Consider the following 14,753-nt stretch of genomic DNA (forward strand, 5'->3'; position numbering starts at 1 on the left):
TATGCAGTGGGTTTATGAGATTTACCAAGGTTGTTATCGGTCCGCAAAGTTAGCATTCCCCGACTTCCCTGGATCACTGGATGGCGCTTCTGCACATTATGATAGGCAACACAGGTTATATGAAGTGCCTTAAAAGGTGATTAATGTGTCTCTATGTGAAAAAATTATTATGTTTTGTAAAGAGTATACTGGACCACAAGAACCTACTGAAGTTAGAGGACTTAAGTTCCATATTATAAAGAAACGTGCAGATTTAAGTGCTTTCAAATCCATGTCAGTTTGTCAAAATCTATTTAAATCAACATGGAAACATAAACCGTAAATATCAAATCCACGTTGATCATGAAACCAAATTGATAATGCGCGATATGATTAATGTTGAATAAATTTTGTATCTCTGTTTTTTCCAGGTTAGTCTATATTTTCAGCGGAAAGAAACGTTATCCGTTAAATTGCTGCATTTAGCAGGATAAAAAGACGGTAATTCATCTTGTTCTTCGTGATGTTTGCAAATTTAACTGAAAAAGTAAGAGAGGGTGCATCTTGAACAAACAATGGGGATCAATTATTGGTGGTTAGGTGCCCTTATTAACAGCTCTTTAGAAATAACCAAGTGACTGAATCCTCGTAATCATGGAGATAATATTAAACAAAACCACTGAAGTGGTTTTAAAAGTTACCAAATACCCAAACACTCAAGATAACGAAAATCAAATCTTAGTCATCCAACAGACTATACTGTGTTTATTCAACTTTTTCTCCACCTGGATGAAGCAGACATCAACATACACAACTCCATATTCATATTACTGAGGAAATCAGGCATGTGGGTGGTTATTATGAATTAACATCATCCCAAATATTGCATCATTTGATATCGCAGTTTGCCCACAGGCAGCTAGTTATATGACAAAATGGCATAAGTTAAGATTAATATTGATGCTACACAGCCGAGGGTGACAAATACTACGTTTAGTTTTCAAGTCTTAAAGTCTCTGAGAGAAAATATTTATGAGCTCATTTCACAAATGCACGAGCCATTTTGGGTCACACTGCGTGAATAAGAAACACCATCATCTCTGCCCTCTGCTATGACATTCTGTACGTACCTGATCACAGTTTTAACCATGCAAATCCTCTCCTCCATCCTTCCTGCAGGGGTGTGCCTGGTGCTGGGTTGCATGATTTTCCCTGACGGATGGGATGCTGAGGTGATCCGGGACATGTGTGGGGAGCAGGCGGGGAAATATTCTCTGGGTGATTGCTCGGTACGCTGGGCCTACATGCTGGCCATTATGGGCATCCTGGATGCCCTCATCCTCTCCTTCCTGGCCTTCGTCCTGGGAAACCGGCAGACGGACTTCTATCTCGACGATCTGCAGACAGACAATAAAGGTAAGTAAAAGAAAACTTTTCCAACACTCGACTTTATTGGATTTTATTACTTCATGGGCTGAGATTAAACTGTGCGTTGCTCGACTTCACATCAAATTATGTGGCAGGTAAGAAAAAACTGGCTGCTGTGTTCAGGTGATCCAGAGAAAGGAATGTGCAGCATGAAAGCCCTAATGATTTGTACAATATTTTCTCCAAGAATATAAAGGCGTATAGTTTAGGTAGCTCAACTGGGCACCACTTGTACAGAGTCACAACTCCTCGACACTGATGGCCCGGGTTCAAGCCTCGGCTCTGGTCTCTTTGCTGCATTTCATCTCCTCGCTCTCTGTCCCCATTTCCTGTCAAGCAACTCTTAAATAAAGCCCACTAGCACCAACAAAATAGATACATAAAACAACAAGTTTGAGCAGGCCACTGAACTACGTGTTAACTGACATTTTCCCACCACACAAATGTGATTTACAATTATTGTGGCCGATTTATTACACAAAATTTGAAAGAAATTGTCCATAAACGACTTCCAGCACAGACGTAAACGCAAAGTTTCTCATTTCATGCAACAAGTATTAACGATAAATTCACGGTAGCACTTTTTTGTTTCCATTTTAAACCTTATAAGGAGAGACTGACAAGCTTTTAGCTAGCTGCATCAACAATACTATCAAATCAAAAAGCCTAAACTCGGAGCAGTTACATGGGAAGAAAGTTAGCACCCTAAAAAGCTATATATATAATAGCCACACAGAAGATGTCCAATGAAGCGGTTCTGGGCTTGCATTTCATGGTTATTCCAAATGCTGCATAGATTTAACTTATTTAACTGACTGACTATTCCAAATAATTAGATACATGCAAAAAATGCATATTTAGCCAATTTATCAAAACCAATCTGCTGTTTTGATACATTTCTTGATGTCAGAAGTTACCTGCTTTACTTCAAATTTTTAATCTGCATTATTTTACATATAGTTTCTATTTGAAATTAATATAGAAACCAATTTACTGAAAACAAGAATTCCTGGTTACACCCTTAAAGGGTTTACAGGAAATTTCATCATACTGTGTGAAGAATAAAAAGTTACTCAACTATCAGAGCACCAGTTTAAGGTATGCTTCATTTTCTTCAAGTATTTCTTGAGCCCACCAGTGCATATTGTCTCTATACATCCTTAAAGTATGAATTATAAAAGTAACTTTGTGCCTCTGAAGATGGGTGAACCAAATCCTTCCTCCTACTCAATTTTTATGCCTCAGCTGTGGGGCCATTACCATGAGCAAGATTTCCTCAGTTAAAAAGTGAACACACTCTAATCTGACCTCAGCATCTTCAGCCAAATTGCTTTCAGTGTTGAATTCAAGAGTGGGAGCGAGTCCTCCAGAGGGTTTCTGACAGTTTGCATGATGTTGCATCAGGACAGTCGAATCGCATTGTTTCAGCTGTTTGAAGGGAGAGGAAGAGGAGGAGAGGAATGGCAGAAAGCAGCAGGAGATGTATTGCAAAACAATAAAGTCTCCTTATATAAGGATTATTACAAGGATCCAAATCCATAAACACAAAGTAGATCATCACAAAACAAAGCGGTGGAAAGGAAAAGCTCTGTGACACGGCATGGTAGACTGAGAGCATGAGAGATGCACAGAGCAACACAGAGTAAAGGAGTGAGAGGAAGAGCCAGAGATGGAGAAAGAACAGTGACATAAGATGTCTCAGTTCTCCGACGGTCTATCTCCATGATGGTTTCCATGGCAACTGGAGATATTCCAGAGCGTGGGCGTGTCTTTCTGTTCTTATCTGATTAACCTCACCGACAGTTTCAGAGATTTTACACATTCGACGCCTCTGAAGCCTCATCAGTTGTGTTAAGCTCACAGTTATTTCATAAAAAGTAAATTTACTGTAAAATCACTTCAAACCTATGAACAGTCCACGAAAAAAAGTGTCCTAACACCAAAGCAAAATCTAACAAATCTGTTAGTCACAATAACTTTGAATCTTGACCTTTCTTCGACTTGTACTTTTTGTTTGGAGCTGCAGGAAAAACAGTTCTCACTTGGGATTTATGTTTTTAGTGTAAAATAATTACGTATAGACACCATCTTCGGTTCCAGAGATCATTCTAAATTATAGCCTCTGTCAACTAAATGCACAAAGAATTGTTTACGACCCAAAGAATCCCTTTTTCAGCTTCAGCATTTTCTTTCCTGCATGCATTGTATAATACTCAAACTACTCTTGAATCCCTTTGTCATATGGAAAAGGTTGCAGTTTTTGTCATCTTGTAATCACTGGCTTCACAGTGAAACCAGTGATTTAAAGAGAGATTTAAAGCCTGAGAAAATGTGTGATTAAATGGCCAAATTAAAAGAGGCTTTCTATGATTTCAACAGAAACCAGTACAGATTAGCACAATTTATGTAGATGACTTAAAGCTATTAATTCAAAGTAATTTCTTAAATTAAGTTAAGTTATTTTAGAAATTCCCTTTTTTGTGAAAAATACGTTAACGGGAACAGGTCGTAGGTAGCAAATGAAAGCCATTTTGGCCACTGTTAAGGGATGACCTAAATAATTCACTCATTCCTAAGTAAGCATTGTTATTTTTTGCACTAATATGCACTTTTCCTTGTTGGGTCTCTCTGTAATTCCAATTTCCTTTTTTGTCCTTGCAGATTTTGCTGTGTCAAGGGTAAGTTATATTGCATTTTACATTTTGTGTGCATCCGTGTCTGTGCAAAGTGGACTGATTACTGATGACAGTGGTGGTGAAGGACTGTTTTAGTTTTAAACCAGTATTCATCAACTATCCAACAGACTAATGGTATGCTAATTAAATGCTGATTATCATGCCAATTATGTCAACACAATGATAACAGATTTCTTTCTGTCAATCACACATTCCTCTTTTAGTCATGCTAACCAGTTTCCAGCTGCTTTCAGCCAAAGACCACAGAGAGACTCTGCTGGGAAGCGAATAGCCCACGAAAGAATCACAGTGTGTGTGAACGACTGTAGAATTCATTTTAAGAGAAATAATTGAGACACACTAAGAGATTTGTGTTTTGGTGCAGAAAGACTTAAAATTAAAACTAAACACCAAAAAGTATGTGAATTTAGTTTAATGAATAGTTTAGCTGGAACCTTCAGAGTCTGAGGATGACAAAAGCTACATGATCAATTTTGTGTTTGGATTTATATCTCCACACATTTATTTCCTACGTTTCTGATACTTTTCTGACCTACTCTGGTCTGCTGTTCAGGGATGAGATATGTAACCACTTAGTAAAGATGCTTACATTTACAAATCTTACTTCACGTTGCTTTTTAACAAAGCTGTTTGACATGGTTAAATATCATTGAAACGTACAGTAAACGATAAGTTGCAAAGTCCTCTATCAACCTTGATCCATCCTGCTCTATTCAGCATTGCCTTCTGAGTAGAGCTGATGGAGGTGTTTTTCCTTTTAAAACGGGCAAAGCATTGGTAGACACAAAGCATGCAGACACTGAGATGGAGAGGCAGAATAACAAGTAAAATTACTTAAATGCAACTTACAAGGAAGCGCAGGACTCTGATCTGTAAAAGAAGAAAACATTTAAAATCAACAAAATACAAAAAGCACATGACAGCAAACAGGCAGGGAGGATGGGCCAGGAAAAACAAGCAAACTGGCAAACAGAAGGAACGAAAAACACACCTATAAATACACCGAGACAAACAAGACAAGTAAACACAATGAGACAATTTGTACAGAGGTGGGAAGACAAAAGAGAGGCAGCAAAGTAAAGCCAGAGTGGACACAGAGTTTAATGATAAAACAGGAAATACAAGGAATAATTTGGTCAAAACTCAGCATCCTGACACAAAACAGCTGAACGCTTTGGTTCTTTCACCGTTCCTTACCCAAATGTTTTTACCAAAACTCTCAGAAAGGTTGAAAAAAATTGTAAAATTACTTTATATATCATTTTTATATATATACTTTATATATATTCTGCGCTTCAAAATTGTTTTTGATGCAATTGCGTTGCAATGACCCTCTCTGCTTATAGGCTCATACTCCCCAATCTAGTTCAGAACTGAAGAAGCCTTTCAGGTGAGAGGTTGAAATGTCTTCAAGATCCAAGAAGTCCAGTTTCCCATATTCAAGCGCATGATGAGCCTAATTTTTGTTCCGATAAATATGATTTAACATGAATTCGAACATTTTAAAAGGCACATTTTCTGCCGTCAGCATGTTACTTAGTCTCCTGACTAAGCCAAAGAAAAAAAAGTTAAATTTTTTTTAAACCTGGACCTTATTTCTGACAAAAATTGTTCATCTACCCACCGTTAACAGTTGGTGATCACTTGAGAGCCGCGTATATTCATATAACATAGAACAGGGCATAGACAATACAGCCTCTAAATAAGGCATTATCTGTCTTTATTTCACCAACACGTTAAGACGCATGAATGAATGACCATACTTCAGAGCTGCCGTGTTGTTGTTATTGGGGGCTATCGGGGGGATTATAGAGGGCTTTCTACACCCGGGTCACTTGGGATAAAGTCAACATGGCAGAATATTTATCAGATTTTGACGACGTGGACGACTTATTCACTCATTCGTCTTAAAGTGTTGGTGAAATACAGACAGATAATGCCTTATTTAGAGGCTGTATCGTCTCTACCCCGATCACTCCTGTTATATGGATATACGCAGATCTCGAGTGATTTAAATAGCATCCGAAGGATGCCGACTTTCACCAAAATGTTATCGATGAGTAGATGTATTTCTGCCATAATGTAGAAATAAGGTCCAGGGTTATAAAAAAACAAACTTCCCCTTTAAGTTGAGGATGTTTACAAGTGAACGTTTTCAAAAGGTAGTCCAGAGTTTGTAGGGTGAAAAGGACAGTTTGGGTTTCTGGAAGTTGGATTGTGTGAAGACCCTTTGAGCTACAGAAAGCAGGGACAGAAGCAGATCTAAAACACCTCAAACCTCAAAAATTTCATACCGCTTTCAAACGCTACATTGCTGTAGAGTCAACCGGACAACGTCTGTGTTGTGGCGGCCTGGTGTGTCCTGCCTCGTGCCACCGATCTAATCCCGAAACAGTGAAAATGAGTGATTACAAAACCTATACAGTGACCAGGATGTCGCTTTATTGAAACAATCTGGAAAAACATGTACCATCTTGTACATCTTTTCAGAAGTAATGTCCAGGTGGACGAGGTCCTGTCCGACTCAGCGGCGGGGTATGCTTGGCAGTTGCAGAGCAACACAGACGTTGTTCGGTTGAGAAAATAGCGACAAAGGAAACAATACTGTTCAGGTTTAAGTTGTTTTAGATGGTGAACAACCTTTTTTAATCCTTCCACCAAATGTTTAGCTTTGAATAGTTTTCTTTTGAAGCCAAGAAGACTGATACTCAAGTTATGTCCCCTCTATTTTCCAAAAGTGGTAAAGAGTAACTTTAGTAGATTTATCATCACAACCTTCCTTAATCAGACTAGATCAGGAATGACTTTTGTGTCTTGCTTTCTTCAGATTGAAGTGCGAGATAGAAGAGAGCCACGGTACGGAGTGCAGCGTCTTCACTGAGGGCAGCGATGGCACTGGACAGCTTCTCTCTTTGTCTTCTCCTTTCTTATTTCTCCCTCTTCTCCTCCTCTCTACTTTCCAACGATCAGGATATTACCCAAACTCAATGCAGACACCAAGTGTATAGGATTCTGTAAGAGTTAGAAGAAAAAGGAAAAAAAAAACGAACAACAGCAAACACACTGGGATAAACTATATTTTGAAAAGATATTATACATGGTTGTACAGTGCATTTAACACTCGACTTTCTCAACAAATACCTTTATGATAAAAAAAAAAGAATTACTGTATTTAAAGTCTTGATTTGTGTGAGAAATTCAATCCTTAAGATGAAGAACCATAATGTCCATGTCAGCATTTCTTTAAAATATTGCTGTTACTGACTTTGAGTTTGTGTGTAGCGTACATTCACAGCATTGGACAGCAGATTATTGGTCCTCCTCACACAGTAACAGAGTCGAGACTCACAATCCAGCAGCGAATCCATTATTAAACATTCAAAACACTTCAACAGGGATGCGTATGGCTCTTCATCTGAGGACTTTAAAAGGAGTACCCCATTGCAGCTTTACAGATCTTAACATCTCTGGGAGATTCTCTACTATACATAATGAACAATGTAAATAACATTACTGCTGACAAAAAAAAAACAGCTGGCAACAAAACCTCATCGGGCTCCAACGCATTCAAATATAGTATTTCTACCCTTGTTTTCAGCGCTTTCAGTGTGCTGGAAGAGCATCTGAGTTTGTGCAGATTCGTTGTGTTTCTAATGACTCCTTACTGATGATTTACACAGATGAGAACAAAACAGACATTTTAGCTAAAGAAGCAGAGCATCACAAGTTGTTTTTTTTTGACTGGGGAAAAAAGGAAAATTCCCCGTCATCAACACGGCCTCAAAAGAAAGTTGTGGTCCTTCACCCTTATGTATGTTGTAGAGTTTAGATTTAAGTTCACTTCTTTGTGGTGTCTCACAACCCCCGTCTCCAGTGTGCAGTTTACTCCAGTTTTACAGCTCCGGCATATAGTGATCAGTTTACGCTACAGATGTCTTAAGACTGTGTGAATATGGCTGCTGGAGTTGGCCCCAAGTGCTGCATTGTCTTAAGGTGATGTCACTTACATGCCTCTTTGAAGAAGCGAAGCTGCTTGCAGCAGTCATGAGAATCATAGGTGGGACAACCACCCTTAATAATTACAAGAAAATACTTGTTACAACTAAACATGCATTATACCGATAGAGCAGAAAAAGTAGAGATATCAGATGTTAATAAGACGATCGTAAGTAAACACAAAAACAAAGAGAACGTGCTGTACTTAATCTTGATTTCTGAATAATCCTGCGCAACTTCATACTTCGCAGTTCTTCTTGGAAAAATATCTGTGAAAGTGGAAACTTTTACAAACTTTGATATTTAGGCGCGTTTTCATTGCATTAAATCAGGGAGCGCTTACATCCCATCTTCTCTACTCATGACAGACAACCACCATGAGACTGTAAATCAGAATCACAAATGAAGGTTTTTGCTTCTGAAATGTTGGGCCTCATGCAAGATCATCTGAATATATTACCCTTTTCTTTAAAAATTGTCGTATCAGAGGTTTAAATCCAGCAAACTTGTCATAAACGGCCCATTTAAAGGCTGCGAGGAGGTGTGTGTTTGTGAGTCATTGGTCATTATGAGATCTGTTGGTGGGCAAAACTTCACACCATGGAGCTTCTAATATTAGAAAACAGCAGGAAAAACAAGACAAAATGAGCATTTCTACTTTACAATAAAGTTATTAGCTGATGACATGTCGTTAAAAGTAAAGGAAGAAAGCTTCAGGTGCAAAAATAACACAAACTGACCGGTGTGTTGGATGGCGACAACGAGCCTGCTTTATAGCCTATTCTGTCAACTCAGATTTTTAGACGTTATATTAAAGTGTGATGACAGCCTCCAGACATCAAGAAGACCTGCTTTGTTTACAGGATTTGTCTTTATTTAGAAATGTGCATCCAGTTTACTGTTCTGGTTCATGCAGAGTCGGTTCACTCGTTGCATTATCGGTCGCTGAGGTCTCAGATTTTGGTTTTTGGTCCTGATGTTGTCGAAGTGATTATAAGTATAAAGACATATAAAGACAGATTACATAACCTCAGTGTCCTCAGTGATGGCTGCTATCCTACATTATCTGTGCAGCTGGGATATGCTGCCAACACCACCACAGTGATCACAGCTACGAAAGCAACATAAACAAAGTCCATGCTTTGAACAATTAAATGGTACCTGTTCTATTTACAGTATATAAAATTACCAACGACAGAATTCTTTACTCTTGAGTTGTACCCAAGAGATAGTTATGGCTTCCATGGGCTACAGCTACGTCATATACGTGCCCCCAAAGCGACACTGTCTGTCATGATTCAAGTGACGAGTGGGATTCTACCATGACAAGCTGCGGTTGCACAATATGACAAAGCAGGCTGCTGTAATCCAGAGCACCATGGGGCTTTTATCCCTCTCAGAGCAGCACTTCCGGCTGACAAACTGTAACTGAAACTCCCAAAGCTTGGGTTAAATCATGACAGGGATAAAATTAGCTGCATGCATGGATAATTATTTCATGTGAGAAACTGACAAGCTGTGCTCATGCAAAGGACAGGTATAATCATACTGTAAAACCTAGAAGTCATCCTTTTTTATCGGAGCAACTGAATCACAACATCTTTGGGCCTCATCACATGGAAAAATACAGCCTGGTGTGGTGCTCATCATACTGCATCATATGTAACTGTAACTCGTGTCATGCTCTGTTAGGGATGTGCTCGCAACACATTCGCTGTGGACAAGTCAAAGAATAACACCTAAATGATCAAGTAACACAATTGCATGAGTTTTTAACCTGCTACATTTGGGTTGGGGTATCATATACGATTAAATAAGATGCCCAAATTACTGAATCCACTGGAAGTGAATTCAACAGGTTATCTTGGGTGGCAACACGAGCAACACTTTGACTTATAATGAGACGTTGCTCCGCAGTGTTTCTGTTTGCTGAAATTTAAAACAGAAAAGCACTGCTCTGACTTTCCAAGCTGGGCCTTTAAGACAATATAATAACAGCCCTTATGCTGAATCTACTGATGCTGTCCACACAGGCCCTGCACAGATCCCTGGCTTACATCTATCAACTGTGTTGGGATAGAAACGACGGGCCCTCATTAAAACAAAGGTTTCTTTCTAACAATATTGAAGCGACTGTGCAAGCATAAAGAATAAAGAAGATACAAACAGTTGAAACAGGCATCCATTTTGCAAAGCAAAACATACGTTTTTTTGCTTTTGATGTGTATGTAATCACGTGAGAAGAATCAGCCTTTTTTTGTAAGTAAAGCTGCATCAAACAGGCGGTAACGTCTTTATCAGTCCATATTCAGTTTTAACCATCTCCTATGGCGTGCATCTCTTACTTGATAGTTCTTTCACAGGCCCAGGACATATTTTACGACAAATCCACACAAAGAAAATAGAGGAAAAAAAAAAAAAAAAAAGCCCTGAGGCCTTATGGTCGTGTGAGGCTTCCAAGCATCAAGTACCCGTATGATCGTTGATCTGGTCTCTTCTCTGGGTACTCTGCTCCTGAGGACTTGACGATGAACTGAAAAAGAAAAAAAAAAAAAAAAAAACCTTAATAAGGAACTGACAAGACCTTAACCCTGATGAGCACATATTTGTACCACTCCAGGTGCCTCTAAGAACTCTTAATTTAATTGTGATGTGGTGCAGAACCAGCAAAACAAGTAGTGACGCGGTAGTTTTTTCTACTGAAGACTACATACTCAGACTGAGCTTTGAAACGGCATGGGTTTAACCGCAGATTTGAGGTCAATTCAAGTCGCGCCACAAAAACTAAGAGTAATTATTACCTTGCTTTGAGGAAACATTTTGATATCTAGAACTAGAGATTGGACTCCAAAGCTGAATTCACCTCTCTCTTGGATTGCAGGACTATTTAAACATGTGGAAAAAGACTCAAAAGGTAAAAAAAAAAAAAAAAAAAAAAAAAAGAGTCGGTGTGAAGTAATGTCCAATCTTTAGCTGCAAACAAAATGTTTGTGGACTATGTAAATGTCATGTATATGTCAATGATTTATCATCTTTTTATCATGCAATATCATGTATAATAAAATATTGGAGGGGGGGGCGGGACGGATCGGGGGCAAAAAAATTACTTCTGTTTCGTGACTTATGTTATTCTAGTTGACTTTCTGTTCACTCCTTAAATGCAGATGTTGCCAAAATACCATCAACTATCATGTGTTGCCATGAAAAAAGAGAACTCAGTTTTGTTTTTGTACAACAAAAGAATAATATACAGATATTTGTCAAGTTTTTCTGAAGAGATCTTTGTTTTATGTGTCAACTGCAGACTCTTTCCTTTCTATTATGGTTTACTTTCAAAGTACTAAGGTATGGTGTGTGATGGTTGTCAGTCGGCCACATCAGACCTGTCATCTCAGATTCAGTTTCGATTCACTTACGAACGACTACTTGTTGAAATTTCAATGCCCAAAATGTTTAAAAGAAAAAAAGTCTGTTTATAAAGTTTGCGAATGAAGGGACATACTCTGAAAGATGCCTGTTGCTTGTCATGGTTTATGATAACATGTTGAATTTGATTTGAAAATTATGTCTAATTCCTATTTGTGAATAGTATATTCAGACTCACAGTGATGACAGTTTCTGTTATTAAAACACATTTTGAGAAGGTCAAATAAAGATATTTTACATTCAAAACATTAACTCTGAGTTACTCAGTGAATTCATGTGGATTTAAAGCAGAGCTTAAAAAGAAGTTGGACTTGCTGCCTCCCTCTCTGCTGTGCTTCAGCCCCGCCTCAAAAACCCCTTTTCACACAGGAAGCTGTCCTACACACACTGGCTAGTAACCAAGGTAACTGGAGACGTGGCAGTGACTAACAGGTTTCAAACAGCAACTCATGAATATGTTCTACTTTACCTGGCCCTCACTGGCTATTTTTTTTCTTTCTTTTTGCCAATCTGCCATAGCAAAGAGGAAATGTTGGAAAAGTTTTTCACAATCAAGCGCATGTTATTTCATAACTTTAACCCAGTACTTTCAATGCTTAGTCTTAACAAAGTACTTCAGAAGCAAGTTTAGCAGCACTATGAACCCTGGAGCTGTGTTTCTGACTCTTTTTGTGGTACACAGACATTCATTATGCACATCCTCGGGCCTGAAGCTGCCAAGGAGAACCGGTGGGATGAGATACCACACTTAACAACTTTGGTTTTCAGCCCAGCACCACGTCATTTGGCTTTATGGTACTGCCTCACAGACCAGCTGGATAACAACAAAACTATTACCAGAATCATTTTTTTTTTAAAAATAGTTTTTTTAAAAAGCAATATTTCCCAAACATATTTTCCAGAAATTGATATTTGAGCTCATTTGTATTACATTAAACCATAATTACAAATTAAGGTTTCCACCACTGAAGTGTTAGGCCTCATGCAAGATCATTTTAATTATGAGGGCTCAAACCCTACGAAGAAGTATTTGTTTATGAGATCATTGGTCATTATAAGACACCTGTTCTGTGCCATCGGCAGGAAGAGCTTGTAATATTGGAAATCAGCAGATGGCATGTTGGTAATAATAAAGGAAGAAAGTTTCAACATGAAGTTAGATTAAAAAAAAAACAAAAAAACAACGGAGGCAAAGTGAGACAAGATGGATGCGTCGACAACCCTGCTTTAAAGCCAATTCATGGTTTCGGTTTACGTTTCTGTTTAGTCTAAGGTAAGTTTTAACCTTATCATCACCTTCTTGTCTCACTGATGAAGCCTCAGTCCTGTTTCATACTCGCTTACAAATAAACTCGTCACGGAATAATATTTAATCGTTTTTTGCAAACTTCATGCCAAAGTTGTGGAAGTTTCCAGTCGTTGATTGATTGAACGTGCCACCTTCGTTTACTCTTCTTTTTTTTTTCCTATCTTTGCAATCGCAAATAGTAACCGTAAATCTTCCTCCTGAACTTCAAACATGTTGTCCTCCTCTTCTTTTATCAGCTCAAACACTGCCATCTCTGCCATTGTTACCATGTTTCTGTCAGATTCCCACAATGCTTAGAGCGTGTGACACAGCGGGGACTCTATGCTGACCTCCCTAGAGTTCTGCACTCAACTTTCTCGTGACGTTAGTCCCTGGCCAGAACCAACTTTGTCCTTGTTCTTGCCATGTCAAGAAATCGAGTACGTATGGGCCTTTATTCTCGTTCAGAATGACAACAAATTCGCATTTTGGCTGTGCGTCTGCAGGGCTCAGATGGAGATTTGTTTGTACAACAATGGTATTCCATTTCACAACTGTAGAGGGAGCAAAAGAGCAAGAAATCGTCAAATTATCTTGTGTTACTTTGACTTTTCTTGATAAAGTGCTTTTATTGTCGAACCTGAATGAAGGTGCTTTAAATGTGTAACAAGGAGATGCAGTGGCAAAATCAGTCAAAATAAAGGTGAGAGAAAAGAAAAGGTGATAAACAGCTCCCTCCTCTCCCCTCTGTATGTATGTTGTTGGTTGTGGAGGGATGTTATCCTGTTGCTGTTTACTGTTAGGCGGTGCATCCCTTACAACCAAAGAGGGGTAAGTGATCAAATGCAGCCATGAAGGAGTTCCCAGTGAAATTGATGATAAGGGAGGAACCCTTTGGGTTTCAAAAGACCAAGTAAACACTGTTGTTCTGCAGCTTTAATCACAGGATGCCCAGGGTCCTGAGGCCTGGATCCATCGCTGTGCATAAAGCCGTGTCTGACATAGTACTATTTATGTAAATAACAGCCAAGCACGAGTGACCAGGTCTGCTGTAGTGTTGAGGGTGACTCACGCAGCCAAAAATATCACACAGAGCCACTGTACACAGATGCACACAGAGAGTTTGGCATAGCCTCAGACCGCCTGTGACTAGGGAGTCCACAGCCTGTCACAGTAAGTACCTGTAATTCATCAGTGGGTTCTTCTTCTGTGAGGTCTGCTTGTTGCAGCTACCACAATGGTCACCCAGAAGTGTTATTTATTGAATTATGTATTGTATCTATTTGCGAGGAACCAGACAGATGGCTCCACTACTGTGTACCAGAAGAGAATTATGTGCATTTGTCCTATGGGAAACGTGAACGTACACAATCTCAACTGTCATGGAGATAAGTCGTGGACTTATCAAAAGACTGACCAGTATTACCATTCACAGTACCAGACTGGTATCATTCCCAGTGGAGGTGAACTGTATGAGACAAACAGCAGAAAATGAAACAATATTTTGGAGACATGTTAGGCTCTCGATAGGTGGGAGGGAAAAGAGAAATTAAGAATGATGACCTCAGCAAGACACAATCAGAATATAGTTAGGTTTTTCATTGTTATTTTAACCCAAAAGGCCTCCAGGGTGACTCACTCCTTAACTTTACTTTTTTAAATAAGAGATTGATCTTTTCAGGACCCCTTGCCATCAGACTGCAACTCACAGTATACTGTAGGTGCCTCCTAGCATTGTTTTTTTATTCCCAACATGGTTTAAAGCAAAACTACAAAGTTTTCCCAGCCCTCCAATCAAGACAACAAAATAGGTTGTATGACGTGCTTAAATACAGTCAATCGATCAATCGATGTTTATTTATACAGCTATTTTTCCAGGAAAATGCATCACAGAGTGTTTAACAAAGCAACAAAGAACACAAGCAAGGAATAAAACTAAA

General features: G+C 38.9%; 1 protein-coding gene across 1 annotated transcript in view; it reads left to right on the top strand.

Annotated features, from left to right (window-relative positions):
* Nucleotides 1-9,965, top strand: part of lhfpl4a (LHFPL tetraspan subfamily member 4a) — a 29,994-nt gene extending 20,029 nt beyond the window's left edge. Inside the window, exons 2-4 of the mRNA XM_072367766.1 lie at nucleotides 1,159-1,395; nucleotides 4,069-4,085; nucleotides 6,931-9,965. Coding sequence (XP_072223867.1) covers nucleotides 1,159-1,395; nucleotides 4,069-4,085; nucleotides 6,931-6,984 — 308 coding nt within the window. The 3' untranslated portion in view covers nucleotides 6,985-9,965. The remainder of the gene's footprint in view (nucleotides 1-1,158; nucleotides 1,396-4,068; nucleotides 4,086-6,930) is intronic.
* Nucleotides 9,966-14,753: the final 4,788 nt, after the last annotated feature.

This window comes from Leuresthes tenuis, unplaced genomic scaffold (genome assembly GCF_036924035.1).
Source record: "Leuresthes tenuis unplaced genomic scaffold, fLeuTen1.0.hap1 SCAF_16, whole genome shotgun sequence".
Lineage (NCBI taxonomy): Eukaryota > Metazoa > Chordata > Actinopteri > Atheriniformes > Atherinopsidae > Leuresthes > Leuresthes tenuis.